The sequence below is a fragment of the Limulus polyphemus genome, unplaced genomic scaffold (genome assembly GCF_000517525.1).
Source record: "Limulus polyphemus unplaced genomic scaffold, Limulus_polyphemus-2.1.2 Scaffold2605, whole genome shotgun sequence".
Lineage (NCBI taxonomy): Eukaryota > Metazoa > Arthropoda > Merostomata > Xiphosura > Limulidae > Limulus > Limulus polyphemus.
The window spans coordinates 1-15,354 of NW_013668215.1; the positions used below are offsets into that span (position 1 = coordinate 1).

The following is a 15,354-nucleotide window of genomic DNA, read 5'->3' on the forward strand; positions in this document are numbered from 1 at the left end:
GCACTGGATCAGTCCTATTACTGACATTCATATCTGGGATAGGACTTCTAACGGGGCTGAATATGTCTGCATTAGGGTTTAGCTGTGGGCTCTACTTTTGGTTTTTCCATTATTTTTTGTTGGTTTAAAGTCCCACTTTTACCTATATTTATCTTTAAGAAAACTTGTACGTTATAATATTTCAATCTCTTCGTCTGCAAAAATGTTCGCCCCCCCAGTAGCACAGAGGTATGTGTGCGGACTTACAACACTAGAATCCTGGTTTCGATACCCGTTGTGGGAAGCGTACAGATAGCCCATTGTGCTTAATTACAAACAAACAAAAATGTTTAATGATATATACATTGAATATATTTTAAATTAAAAAGTATACACTGTCGCTTGCTCGACAATAAAGTAAATAGACACGTGTGGCGCTCATGCAACCTTTAAGATTCAACGTGTGTTTTTGTGGACTTATTTTCATACTATGACACCGAGCATTTGGTGTAACTGTGTATTATATCATCTTGGACATCCGTAAAGCTGATATATTTATTAAATTTTGTTTGATTTTTCGCTTCAGTGATTTCATCTTGATTCTTTATTTTGACATTGTGGTTATTTTATCCATACATATACAAAGCATAAGAATCTGTGTCTGTCTGTTTGTTCGTTATCTAACTACTCTTAGGTCGCTGGGCCAATCTCAACCAAATTTTGTGAGATGATAGTTTGGAATAATGGGATATTAATGAGGGGTTCACAACCCCTCCACACCCACTATTGCTGTTATTGAGCATTTATCATCTTTGACTTAAGTTAATTACATTCAGAGATGGCGCCACGTCCTTACACCAAAAAACAAAAATACTTAATTTTTTTATAAATCAACACACAGTGTAGGAGGAGGGAATACGAACCTCTGATATGTCTCAGATAGCGCATAGCACTCTCTATGGAGGAATTCAATGAAAAAATGGCCGCCCCCATTGCAATAGTACATAAACTCAACTGAAGTTTCTACTCCAACAGCCACCATAAGGCTGATATGAAGAGCTGTTTCTTGAATTATACAAACTTCCTACTTTGACCCGTGATCTTTCAACTAAGGCCCATAAGACACTTCTGCGGCCAATGACCGTCAGTTAATTAATCTCGTGAAACACTGTGGAAGGACATTAAGAGCTGGGTGTTAAAAGCGGGTAACAGAAAGCACCCTTACGGCCACTACATTGTCCGCTACCTCTTCCTACAAAGTTACTCTGATCATCGCACAGTCCATTTTGTCCGGGTTATGAACTTAAAAAATTGTGAACCCTGATGCTGAGGTATTATAAATAACACAAAAATCGTAACTTTCATACAATTTATTTATAGCCTAACATATTATTACAGTATCCATTATTACCTCACCGAAAGCTTTGTATAAGGCTTAAAAACTCAATATGTATATATACTTAAAATATGTATGGTCCATGTATGGTGGACGGATACCTCAACTTGTAATTAATAATTCCCATTGCTTTACTTACATTATTCTTTAAATCGGTTGCTTTGAATTCTTTAATAAAGAGGTTGGTAGATCGAGTTTTAAAAGAATCTAGAATCCAATGTTTAAAGAGAAATTGGAGTAGGTAGATATTATGGCGCATCAACGAGGTATGTAACGTGCTCTTACATAAGTCGTTCATAGGAAAAAAATACGAGATTTGCAATTTCTATCGAACTGTGAGCTTGTATCTTTTTAACCTATAAGAACAAGTTTTAAATGCAAAACACGTTGTTTAATTTAAGCAAAGACAAGTCACATACAGCGCAAGTACCAGAATAATGTCGGTTTTATTTACTCTATCAAACCCAAAAATTTAACAACAATAATAATTTTCCAACTAAATAAAATGACATTTTAAAAAACCATTCATTAGTACATTCAATATATAGTTTTTTGAAGATAGTTTTATTTTCAACCGAAACAACTTACAAATTAGCGGATTTAGTGATTATACTAACGCCATCTATTGCAACAATAAAGCACTATATGTACACATTCAAAATACACAGAAATTATTATTCATTTTATTATTATCCGTGACTTCTTGGCATAGTTTGATAGGTAGCTTAAACTTTTACTAAAACGGACGTTTCACCGATAAAATTATTAAAAGGGAACTTTTATTCATGCCTCATGAAGACAACATTTATCATAACTTCTTTCATTAATTTAATAATGATAATTTTGGATCGTGTACTTTTTAAAATAAAAGTATAAAGTAAAGAATATATACTATATTCATGTTAAAAATGAAATGGGACTCAAATTCTTAGTTACGGGTCACAATATGGCACCCTACATCACTAACAAAAATAACACCGCGAAATTACGAAAAGTATCTAAACAATGTCAATAATTATTCATTTAATGTAGTGCTTTTCCGAAGATAATGACAGAAATTATATAAAGTAAAAGCTTCATCACCTTCAGGTAAGAAATGAACAATATGCAAGGGTTTAACATTAATATTATTTCTGTACTTTACTTAATTGGTATGAAAATATAGAAAGTGTGGCACTGAACGGAATACTTCTACACATCTAGCACCAAACGACAGTTAAACATATAGAACAAGCTGAACACACACGCCCTCCATTGGTATTTAGGTTATAGTCGGGCGGACACTCATCAACTGATGGAAATCATTTTCAGCATCAGTATTGTAGCAAAGTAAAATGAAAGGATTGATGAAGAACATTAGACGTTTAGATTGATTAAAAATACTATCTATGCGAATTATCGTTAAAAACAATGAAAATGCATGATATACATCACAGAATATGTTTAGTAATACCTTAACGTTAATTAAATATAAAATTTATTAAATTGAAACTTACAATATTATTAGACACAATATTAAGCTACAATACGACGTTACGCTACTGTACCAAAGCCTTATGACCACATTAATAAGACAAAATGCTTGCTAGCATTGTAGAACAAGGCTGTTGTTTCTTATATAAAGTACTTAATTTACTTTTAGAACAAAATTAGAATGTAATAGTATCTTACTGCAATATTATTTTCATTAAACAGTTTCTAGGCTTTTCTCAAGACTTCTTATAAGAACAGTCGACTAATGAGAACGGATTTAGCCAGTAGATGGTCATTCACGGCAAAATGATGTACATTTAATGACACCTACTTTAAAGTCTATTACTCAAAACCAAGTTTTTATTTACTAAGTGAACCTTTATTTATTCGTCCTTTTAAAGGCAAAACGACACCTGGTGTCTAGTAAAAGATACACGAGTATTTGTAAATAGCTGTGTGTATACTTAATTATATGCAAAATAAGTAGTTTGCTTACACGAAAACAAAATATGTGTTACAACATTAAAGTCAGAAAACTGTTCATTAACATATTGTTCCATGAAATGTAAGGTCTAACTACGAAATAGTTCTCACCAGGTTTTTGAAAATAACAGTAGAACAGTACTGACAAATACCTCAAAATTACAAAAAGCAGATACGATGTTTACAAAAGCGAGCGTTAGGCTATACACTTTGAGAATAAAGGCAACAATAGTAAAAACCGTGATGTAGTAATAATATAACAAAATGATCATACTTTTCTTTAAATAGTTTGCATAATAATAATATCCACCAGAAGCAGACACTGTTTACTAGACACATAACGTGTCATGTTGTCAGGTTTATAACTTTCATCTTAGCGATAAAATCCGGTCGTCGGAACAATGTTTACATATAATCTACATATATCAATTCATGTTTATTGTAAGGCTTGTGTCACATTGACAATGTAAACTTGTTCCCAGGCAAACGAAGAATATAAAAAACCACAAAAAAATTAAAATATTACTAAATTACTCTCTAGTTACAAAAAAGAAAGTCTGAAAACAAAAAAAAGCATATCAGCTTCTGTATATTTATATTACAATTGCTGTATACAGTTAACACCAATCCAAACATCAGGTTGGTGGTATTATATTAAAATAAAAGCCATCAACAACGATAAGCCTAGAAATTAAGCGTATATTTTTCATTAGTACTATAAATCCCTCATCCAAACATTTTTTTTGCTATTTCAGTAGCACCGTATATACTCTGTTTAAAACAAACAACAACAAAGAAACCAACATAGAAACCACCAAAAATCTATAAGCACTTAGGCAGATTTGCGAGGTGCTCAATAGACAGCGTAACTTAGATAAGCTTCTGTTTGGCGCACTCTGGACACAAGATGTCGGGACCATCGGTGATAAACCCTTTGCCTACCAATGATGTGTTACACATAGCGCAAATGAAGCAATCATTATGCCAATTCCTGTCTTCGAAGGAAATAAAACGCGTGCCACCGATTCCTGCAAAAAAAAGACGTAAAACAAAGTGTCAATACTGTTAATTTACAATCATACAATAATATAAAAGCTTCAAACCTTCACTACATTTGGTAAAATAACGTCAGAAACCAGCATTAATCCTGTTTTTGTTTACACCAAATGTAAAAACACAAGTATTCAGTCAACTAAGAAAAAAAAAATGTTTCTACAAATACAAGTACTAGAAAAATCGTTACTGCATTAAAAATACGTATTTACTACTATTGCCCAAATTCAGGTAAAGAAAACAAAAATATTCAAACCCAGCGATTAAACAATGTGAAATACACATTCGAAATGATGTTCAAGTCAACAGTTTTATAAATACATATATTTTCGCTCCTGATACACGTATATATATACATATATATATACACACGCACACACATATAACTTAAGGACAACAAGTCATCTGTTGGTCCATCTATGCCGTCCTATTCACTAACCTAAATTTTAAAATGAAAATACAGCACTCAAAGCCAGCCCTTATCATTCAAATATTTGTCAAGCCTTCCCTTAAGCATCTTTAAATTAACTGCATTCACCAAATACAAAAGCAACCCAATTTCGAATGCCAACCATTCTGTTAGAAAAATAAAGTTGTCTTAGCTGAAGATGATTCCTGCTCTTTATAACCGTCCTCTAGTTCTACCATTCTCATCATTAAGTACGAGAAAAGATAATACATTAACAATATCAATTCCCTTAACAATCTTAAACATCTCAATCAGATCCCCTCTAACTCTTCGTTTTTCCTGATAAAACAATTTCAGAGATCTTCTCCCGTCCGATTATACTGAAAAATAATTTGGGGTATTTATTTTTTATTAAGTGGCACATCAAATGCTGTTCTTTACACAGAATTTATGGTGATTAGTGCAATTAAAAATAACTGACAAGTTCCTACATCTGTGAGTTTCACCTGAACGAGACAAGAGGCATCAAAGGACCCAGTAGGCACAGAAAGACATTTTTATAGAAAGTTAGTTTTTCCCACAAAATGAGAATACAATTCCAATTTCATATATCATACAGGGAAGATAAATAACACTTTGGTGGATTTTCATAAAGTAAATATGGAAAGATAATAATTAGTATAATATTTAAGCTCCGATTTAGAAAAAAAATCTTACCACATGTATAAAAATAAATATTGAAAAAACACCATGAAAAGCATGTCGATGTAAACAATCAATAAAAGAATGTGACAAACTTAAATCAGTATAATAAACGAGGATCATTATAATCTTATGAGACATTTAGGACTTCATTCTGAAATCACAAACGAACTTAAGGTTCATAATATGTAGTTTGGAAATCTGGAAATTATACAACTGAAATCGATGAATAAGAATTCGGGAAAAGAAAAATATATAATAGTAAAAATAGTACGAGTAATGTGGATTGTAGAGAAACAAGGTTTTATAACACCGGTAAAAGCCAAAACTTTAGATACATTAATAAGCATAATTATAAAACATGTAAAAGCAGAAAGTCCCGTAATAACAGACTGTTGGAAAGTACAGAGCACATTAAACAACCAGTTCCACACACTACACAGTATAAATTTCGTAAAATCCAGAAACACTGGACAGATACATTTTTAATATAAACTACAAGACAGCAAAAAAAAAAAAGAAAGAAAAAGACAGCTAGCAAACAAACAGGCATAGCCAAAAAACTCCAGCCACTGGAATAATATACAACATCCCTAAGCATAATTTCCTGTTTGGTCCGATTAAGTTAGGTACATACCGACTCCATAATTTTTATCGAAATGTAATAATTCTCTAAACATTTTTTTTTAAGAAGCTGTTTCTTGGGCTTAGGTTATAACGCCTAGTGCTAATAACGCTTACACACGTTTATCCTACCCACTCCTTAAAAAATCTCACCGTGTTTGCATAAATTGCACGACCCAGTTTTGACGGGAAGACTGGGGCCACCATACTGTAGCTAAGCCAATGACACACTTCATCTATCAGGATATTTATGGATAAAAAAATTACACTGTGAAAACAAATCCAACTGCTTTATAAACGCCATAATAACCACATACACATCACCATAAACCTTAACATAATACCATCACAATAAATAATTTAGAACATTTTAGCTCTTTTCTTTTGTCTAATAGCATCATAAACTAAAATATAAATTATGCTAAAAAAATTATTAACGAGGGAAAAACAATAACAGTGTTCAAAAGACAGCCAGTCAACATAACAAAATGTACAGGAAAACCATCAAAATAGGAAGAAAATCACAAAGCACACAAATAAAAAACAACAAAAAGAAGAAATAAATATATAAAAATTCAAATAGTAGAAAAAAGGAAAATTAAACATAAATATAACAAAATAACCCAGTAATAAATAAAATACATCTGTGGGTCGCGGGTGCGAATCCTCGTTACCGAACATTCTAGCCGAGGGACATTATAATGGTCAATCCCACTATTCGTGGGAAAAGGAGTAGCCCAAGAGATGGCAGTAGATGGTATTGACTAGCTGCCTTCCTTCCAGTCTGCCCGCCAGTGATACAGCGGCATGTCTGCGGACTTACAACGCTAGAAACCGGGTTTCGATACCCGTGGTGGGCAGAGCACAGATAGCCCTTGTGTATAATTAAAAACACAACAATCCTTCTAGTCTATCATTACTAAAGAAGGGACGGCTAGCGCAGATTGCCCTCGAGTAGCTTTGGACGAAATTAAAAATAAACAATATGAAAAAGGGGGGCGTCCCGATACGGAACTCTTTCCCTTAAGTTGCCTGTACTTTCTACTACTGTTTGTTTGTTTTGTTTTTTTCCTAGCCCTACAAAACTGATTGAGGTCCATCACAGACTCGTGAAAGTGGTATTTCAAACGCTATATGGCATAAAATAAAAACAGCACTAATTAATTTCTGTTTATTTCAACATTTATTAATGATAATGAATCGATTGATCAATATTATCTATTACTCTTAGTGCAATGTGTAAATAAGGCAACACTTTTCCTGAAATTGCAGCAAACTCACAATGGAATTAGAGAAACAATTTACGCACGTACGCAACAGGGGGGTTTGAGGAGGTTCGCCCGAATCCCCTATTTTTGTGCTTATATAATTATAGTGCAGCTGCTTATGGTATTTAAAGTTTACATTTTTATGTTGAAGCATTAGCATTTTTTTGGCTTGAAATAGTCGCATGCAAATGATTTCTGTTGACACTTTGTAATTGGAAGTCCGAAGCCGTATTGCTCCTGTCAAGTTTCGTAGGCCGGATTCTTTACAGAGATGGCTGTGACTTGTTGGGGATGTTGAGGTACTAGCTTTAGTATATAATCATTATGACACTGCTATCAACAGAATGATGATTTGTTGACTTTTCATTGGATGTTTGTGGATTTTATGTGAATAGCCATGCAATTGTTTAAGCTACAATGCATGCAAAATTGCTCCTAGCTTTAATTTCATAGCACCAATTTTTTTATAAATTTCCTGTGGAGGCTTGCCCCAGACACCTGTAATATTAACATGATGATTGAGCTTCGCACAATATGTGTTGGCTTTTCATCTCACAAATTAGAAACACCCTTTCAAACATCCTGCGTACGGGCTTGCAATTAGACCATGATTTATATACCTCACAGCCTACTTAACAGCTTCAAACTTACTGTTCAATAATTGCACCGAGTCGTACAGCATCTACTACAAACCATCTTTCATGTGTTACACCGCTCTGTTTAACACAAATGTTTAACTCAATTGTTTCATCTTTCAACATGGCGGTTTTGAATACGACATTTGTGGCATATTGTTCAATACTTGTGATGTAGATTAAGTCCTAGAAATTGATTGTGAGTCACGTTTCTTTTGATTGGAAACAACTGTGACAAAGAACATCTAAATTTTCCGAGAGGTTATTCGTTCTTGTTCTCCATAATTATTGCAGTTTTACTTTCTTTTTGCTGCTCTTGGATGCCGCTGTCATGTCTGTTACCGAAGTAGCGAAGGCAATTTAAGTTACGAGTGATGAGGCAGGAACAAAATATTTCGTTGGTAAGCTCTTCACTCAAAGCCCTTGGTAACTGCTACGACTCTGAACCCGCCTTGAGTGTAAGTATGTGTACCACGTTTTCTCAATGTCAACAGATGTGTATAATAACAATATCTAGCATTTTATATTATTACATTTCTTAGTATATTTAGATATCACACTCATAAATCATTTACTTCCTCTACTATAAATACTATAATCTAGAAATTAATTAATTAATTAATTTTAATTAATTTTATAAAGTTATTTTACATTGTTTGTTTGTTTTTGAATTTCGTGCAAAGATACACGAGGGTTATCTGCGCTAGCCGTCCCTAATTTAGCAGTGTAAGACTAGAGGGAGGGCAGCTAGTCATCACCACCAACTCTTGGGCTACTCTTTTACCAACGAATAGTGGGATTGACCGTCACATTATAACGCCCCCACGGCTGAAAGGGCGAGCATGTTTGGTGGGACGGGTATTCGAACCCGCGACCCTCAGATTGCGAGTCGAGCGCCCATTATTTTACATATATTTACTAATACCATGAGAGGTCGTGCACTGCATTCTCACAGTCAGTGAAACTGTGCAATAGCAAATTTTACGCGTTTTGGTTAGACCGTCGTCATGTAGGTCTAGTTGTTGTATTAAGGATAACTGACGCTACCTGTTATTGGCTTGCTACATGATGTGCACCTCTTGGCAAACAATTCTCCAAAACAATCAGCACAGTATGGTTTATCGTCCCTGGACGTGAAACGCTGCCCTGCCAAAGAAGCGGAGCAGTTAGTGCAACTGAAACACTCCCGGTGCCAGGGTTCATTACGGTACGTTACACCACCACTCGTGATAATCTGAAAAATGTAAAGATAGGAAAACAAATTATAATTCAATTACAACTGAAAGTTAATACTTTGAGGATTAGTTTGATGCTAGCGTAACATATCAAAATAGTTTTTGAGCTCAAGTTGAGTTCCGCCATGAAAGCAAGTAATAACACAAATGCTCAAAAAATGGCTTTTTGCATATTGTCTCTAATGTCTACTCCTAAATCTGTATTATAGAAGTCTCAATAAACCTTCTGAAATACTTATTAGAAAAATTCATGACAGGCCAATTAATCTGGAAATATCAATTTTATACGTCTTAGTTGTCATCTTAATGTCATAACTGGCACAGCTGAAGCAAAAGTGTTATAAATAATAGGTTAAGATGTATACACAAAATTGAAACTATACAATTTCGAAATTAGTTTCTTATAAATGACAGGTTACTTCCTGAACATACCTGACTACACTTAATACAGCGCGTGGCAAATTTCTCTTCGTAGCATCCTGTGCAGTAGATATCGTTATCCCGGGGGATAAAACTTTTAGTTCCGATGGGGTTTTTACACATGCAGCAACAGAAACATTTTTCGTGCCATTGTCGACCCTTATACTCCATTTTCTTTGTTCCTAGAAGAAAGAGAAAAATAAACCAATAATATTTCATCTGTCTACTCTTGATTACCACATGACCCAAGGTCTTACGTACTTTACAAGTTATTATTATTAATTTTAACTGCTGTTTAAACTTCTTTATTTCAAGTATGCATGGTATGGCCATGTCTACTATAAAGATTCTTTGTGTAGATACAGAACCTAAGATTATAAAGTATTTAAAATAATTATGGAAAATCGCAGGTGATACACCTAAAGAAGTTAAAAACAATGAGTAACTGTAACTAAATGATCAATTTTTTTATTAGTATAATACATTATTACACAAAGTAAAAGTAAGTTGTATAATGCACTAATTTTTGTATTTTTTTAACACCTTGTGTTTATGCTACCGTAAGTTATCAAAGCATGATTGTGAAATATTATACTAAATATCTTGTATTATTCCCCAGAATTCAGCCAAGCTGTTTGACTGCCGTTTGACCTTCTCAGTTTTTCTATAAACACATACAGTTTTAACAGTATTTATATCGTGATTTTGTGCCATGGTTGCGGGTACTATATTGGTTTCTTCGTTTTTTTTTTTAGTTTCGGGTATCGTTTTACCACATTTGTTGCATGTATGGTGGTAACTGAAATAAGTTTCCCTGCCCTACATAGATTACCTTATTTTTGTGGGAATGCCATGATGGATAAGAATGTGCATGTATTTGTCAGTAGTGAAGGTGACATCAATTTTGTATAGATCTCCAACACCACTGGCTGAGATGCATCCACCTCCAACTTAATTCATTCTATTGTTTGAAGTCTTATGTCAATTTCAACCTTTTGTTTTGGTTATCCCTCCCAATCAGTGGTTTTCAGGCAACTAAACATCCATCGAGGCCAATTTGTGTATAACACACCAGGCATCAATGGAGAAGATTCAGGATCAAATTAACCTCCTAATAATGCAAAAATAGTCCTTCTCGGTACTTCCTTGAAGACGGTAACAGATACAAAGCCGAAACATAAGATAAAACATGTTAGTTATCAGTGTCTAATTCTATATATTATCAACAGCACAAGTTTCCCATGCCCCTATGAAGCCTCTATTAAATCACGGAAAGGAGTAGCCTTCATCAGTCAAAATGCTGGTTTCTGCACATTTGCTAAGTGGAATTTCTGTCCTGAGAGCCATGAGTACATTACCACACTACTACTGGAAATAGTATTACTAACTATACTTTCCGGCATTATTCTAGTGTGTATGGCACTGTCTAATTGGTTGGTGATAGCCAATACAATTTAAGCTATAAACTCGTGAAATTATTCTGGTGTATTTCATTTTCATACAATACGTAGTGGTGCAATCCCATAATATATTCCATTTATACCAATTGAATTCACTGTTTTCATAATTATTTCCAATACTGTACATTTCTGACAGTTTTCTATTTCAAACAAAATTTGATATTAACTATTTCAAAAGACCTACGAATACGGCTGTTGGATATACAAGACTGTTCAGTTTAAGAGTTATTATACGTTATTTATTGGTTTAATATTTAATGATTAGTTAGTTTTCATAACAAGAGTGTTAAAAGTTAATTATTTTAAAAGCTATAGTTATGACAAGTTTTGTTACGTAGCTCTGTACGAGTCGTACATTGTGTTTGTAGTGTAATTGTTGTACTAGGCTTTTGTAATATTGTTGACGTCATCTTACTCGAAGCGTCTAAGTTTCTCTCCTTATGTTTAATATTTTCTGTTACTAGAGGGCTATATATTTCTAGATCTTTATATTGCTTGTTATAAATACGTGTAAGTACAGAAAAAAGTTTAGTTGTGAAAGTGAAGTTAGACTGTCTGATTGTTAGCTTATCCGTAACGGGCGATTTATAAAGTGAGAGTTTAACAGTTTGTATTGTAACGACAGAGATAGAGAATAATAATTTATATTGCCAATGAATGGTCTGAAGTAATTGAACCAGCCTGTGTGGACTTTTGACAAAAAAAAAGAAAAGAATTGTTTAAAGCTATAGCTAAATTCAACTGTGGTAAACAATAGTGCAACGAATTTTTGTACGTACATTTGACTTGTTTTGAATATATATATATATATATTATTTTAAAACAAGTGGATTGTGTGCTGTCCGTTTATTGTTGAAATTTATCACCAAGTCATAGACACCTACTGTAAAGAATTCAGCCCTATAAAAACTTAACAACGGCCTTTGTTATTATCCATTGAAACGACTCTTCATTAAATGATCTTTATTCTAATCCTCTTTAACCACTCTCTACTATATAGCCTTTGATTGTACCATTTCCAAAATTTTCAACCTTAACCACATTGCGTTTACCTTATCTGTCTTAAAAATTTGTATTTTGATTATGTGACCTTCAGCCTCTACTCTTTTAACAAACGACCCTTGTTTCAAGTACATGACCTTTACTCACACTTCTTTTTTATGACCTTACCTGCCCTAAAGACTTCCCCACATCCGTCGCATCTCGTAGCAAAAGCTGCGTCGTAGCAGCTCCCGCAGTACACTTTATCAGCCTTGGATCCAAAGGGTTTGTCAACCAAGGAAACTTTACACTTGCTACAAAGGAAACAGGACTCATGCCAGTGTTTCTCCTTGTACGACAAATCCTGGAAGGTTTTAACAATTAGATTATAGTGTACTGCTGTTTTGCAAATGCAACTAACTTGAAACATTTCAAAAGTGGTTTAAGAAACACTATGTTTGTATTGTGTTTCTCCTTAAGTAAATTCTTATTTACAGCAATTTTTAAAAATTTTGCAATTATGGTGGGTTTCTTACAAGATCTGAAACATTTAACCATTTATATCTATGTATCAACAAATGTAATTATATAATTTTGCTGCAAAACACTTAAATACACGATAAATTTACTGTTGTTTTTTGTTTGTTTCAGTTCTATTACTGTTGGTTGAGAGGCTGCAACATGATGCTAATAGAATTATGGCTTGCCCCTTTTTGTTATACAGATTGCAGGTAAAAAAAAAGTTAGATAAATGTTACAATTATTTGTATGAAATAATGTACCGAATAATGTTTATATAAAATTTATTCACTACCAAATACTTAATGTACAACATTTTTTTCAATCGTCCACTAGATGGCTGTAGGTCATATTGAAGTTAAATCATACCTTGGAGTCTATTCCGATAATTTTATTACATTCATCGCACGTGTTGGCAAAAACCTGCTCATAGCAGCGGACACAGAAAGGGTGTTCATCTCTCAGAACGTAACGCTGTCCGGTGAGGGATTCGTCACACTGCCAGCAGCAGAAATGTCCGGAATGCCAGTCTTTGGACATCGCTTTCGTGTATTCTCCGGAAAAGATAAGCTAGATGAAGTAAGATGCAGGTTATGTCATAAAACAATGACTACACATTTTGAAAAGTAGTAAAAATACCCTTATCTGAGAACCAGAATACATTGTTTCTCATAGTTAGCAATGCCCAAATTGTCTACTGCCTTTCGAACTAAATACACAGATGAATAATCCCTAAAATGATAACACCTTTTTTACTTCCTGCGTAACAAAGACTATTTTTAACATGATTGGATCCCGAAGAAACAACCCTCGCAGGCAAAATGTAATAACTGTTTTCTAGCCAAGTAATTTTATCAAGAGATACAATAATAACATAAAAAAAAATATTTGATGTTTTTTATCACAATATGCTTACGAGTGTCCCCATTATTGGTCGTGGCAGATGTTTAAACATGTGTGTTTTAAGACTTCCAGTGTGTGGCAGATATCTGTATACATGTTTTTAAGATTTTCAGTATTCGACAGGTATTCGCATCTTTTGTCTTTAAGGCTGTCTAAAATATAATAGAATATTGTTTTTTTTATGGGTCTCAGTTGCTGTTTCGTCAGCCGACCTTCATTAGGTGTTGTGACAAATACAATTTTAATTCGTTAACGTGTGGACACTAATCCATGCGTAGATATTTTAAAGAAAACCATCCTTTAAAACTAACTGCGCCATATTCTTTCTTTACAACCTATTGCGGAATTTCTCTTTTCTAGTACATCAGTGTGTGTATTTAAATTAAAGTTCTACTCAGTCACTCTTGGTACCTCTAATGGGTTTTAAAGCCAGTTCGTTTATACATCCATAGCTAATCACGACGTTTACAACACTGTCGTGAGCTTACCAGAGGCTATTAGCAATGCCATTAGCATGTAATCACCCAACGACGTGTTCTTCCTGTTCTTGTAGCGCGTGCTGAAGGCTTTCTTCCGGTGTCTGACGTCAGGCGACCTTTTGCATGTTTTCTATACAGTATAGGTGTGGTGCTCTGACTGTGAAAAGCATTTGATGGGAATAATGTTTAAAATGTCACAGCGGAATCATTCAATTTATTTTAGCCTTTTACTATTAATAATATAATTTTTTCATTTAATTTGCCTCGTCCGTAATTGGCTGCTTAAAGCACGCCAGGTAGACCGCATCAGCATTGCTCTAATTTTTCCTTTCATCGGGAGATCACAAAGATGCTATGAAGCGACCTACTTTACATGTATGGCTGACTACTCAAGCTTAACTGTTCATAAAACGTGGTTCTAGTGAAAGAGAAAGTTTTCCTACCATAAGTAGGCATCAATAACGTCACCTATCTCCCATCAAGTCTTTCTAACAAGGTACCTCGATATAATACTAACAAGCAAAACCCTTACACAAACAAGGAAGCGAATTCTTCACACATTCATTACTTCGCTGGTTAGATCACCTAGTGGTCATTTGGACATTTAGCAGCGAGAAAAATGGGCGTAGAAGTTTCCTGGTGTTTGCAGTTTTAGTTATTTAAGTCCTCATTGTACATAAAAATAAACTGAAATTGCTATATGCTTAAGCTATAGTCGTCAGCCCCATGGGTGCTTGAGAACCTCCCCAAAATTTATTATTGCTACTGAGCAACAAAACACAGCAAACGTGTATGTTGGTACTAGATTTGTTTATAGTAAAATTCCAACTGAATAAAAGTGGATCATCACATACCTATTAAAATAAAACACTTCCCATATGAAAGAACGTTTGAATAAAGTACAGATCATCATCTGAAAACACTGAGTTAACAAAGTGCTCAATTACCTGTACGAAATACGAAATAACTAATTCAACACTAAATTTCGCATATCACTAAGTATAAAGTTCTAGACAGTTAATATAAAATCCTTTCTTTAATAAAACATACATGTTTTGTAAACTTTTGTTCTATCCTACACTGCACAGCAAGCACAAATAATAAATTATTATCTAGACAGATTCGGGTTTGTTCAGAGCGTTGTCTCGATGGCATGTAGTTACCAATTGAACAACTGGGAGTTAGTTTAGCTATTGAGACCAGGTCTCTTGGATAATAAACACACACACACACATATATATATATATATATATATATATATATATATATATAGTATGTATTAGTACGAGTAGTAGTATTAGTTTATTACTTACTTTTCCTTACTTCCGTACTGTA

The 15,354-nt window shown here is 33.9% G+C and overlaps 1 protein-coding gene across 1 annotated transcript in view; it reads right to left on the minus strand.

Annotated features, from left to right (window-relative positions):
* Nucleotides 1-1,802: 1,802 nt before the first annotated feature.
* LOC106467414 (prickle-like protein 3) overlaps nt 1,803-15,354 on the minus strand; it is a 150,975-nt gene continuing 137,423 nt past the window's right edge. The window contains exons 6-10 of the mRNA XM_013927762.2: nt 13,007-13,207; nt 12,308-12,482; nt 9,690-9,859; nt 9,070-9,256; nt 1,803-4,359 (exon numbers count right to left, since the gene is read on the minus strand). Of these exons, the coding sequence (XP_013783216.1) occupies nt 4,202-4,359; nt 9,070-9,256; nt 9,690-9,859; nt 12,308-12,482; nt 13,007-13,207 (891 nt within the window). The 3' untranslated portion in view covers nt 1,803-4,201. The remainder of the gene's footprint in view (nt 4,360-9,069; nt 9,257-9,689; nt 9,860-12,307; nt 12,483-13,006; nt 13,208-15,354) is intronic.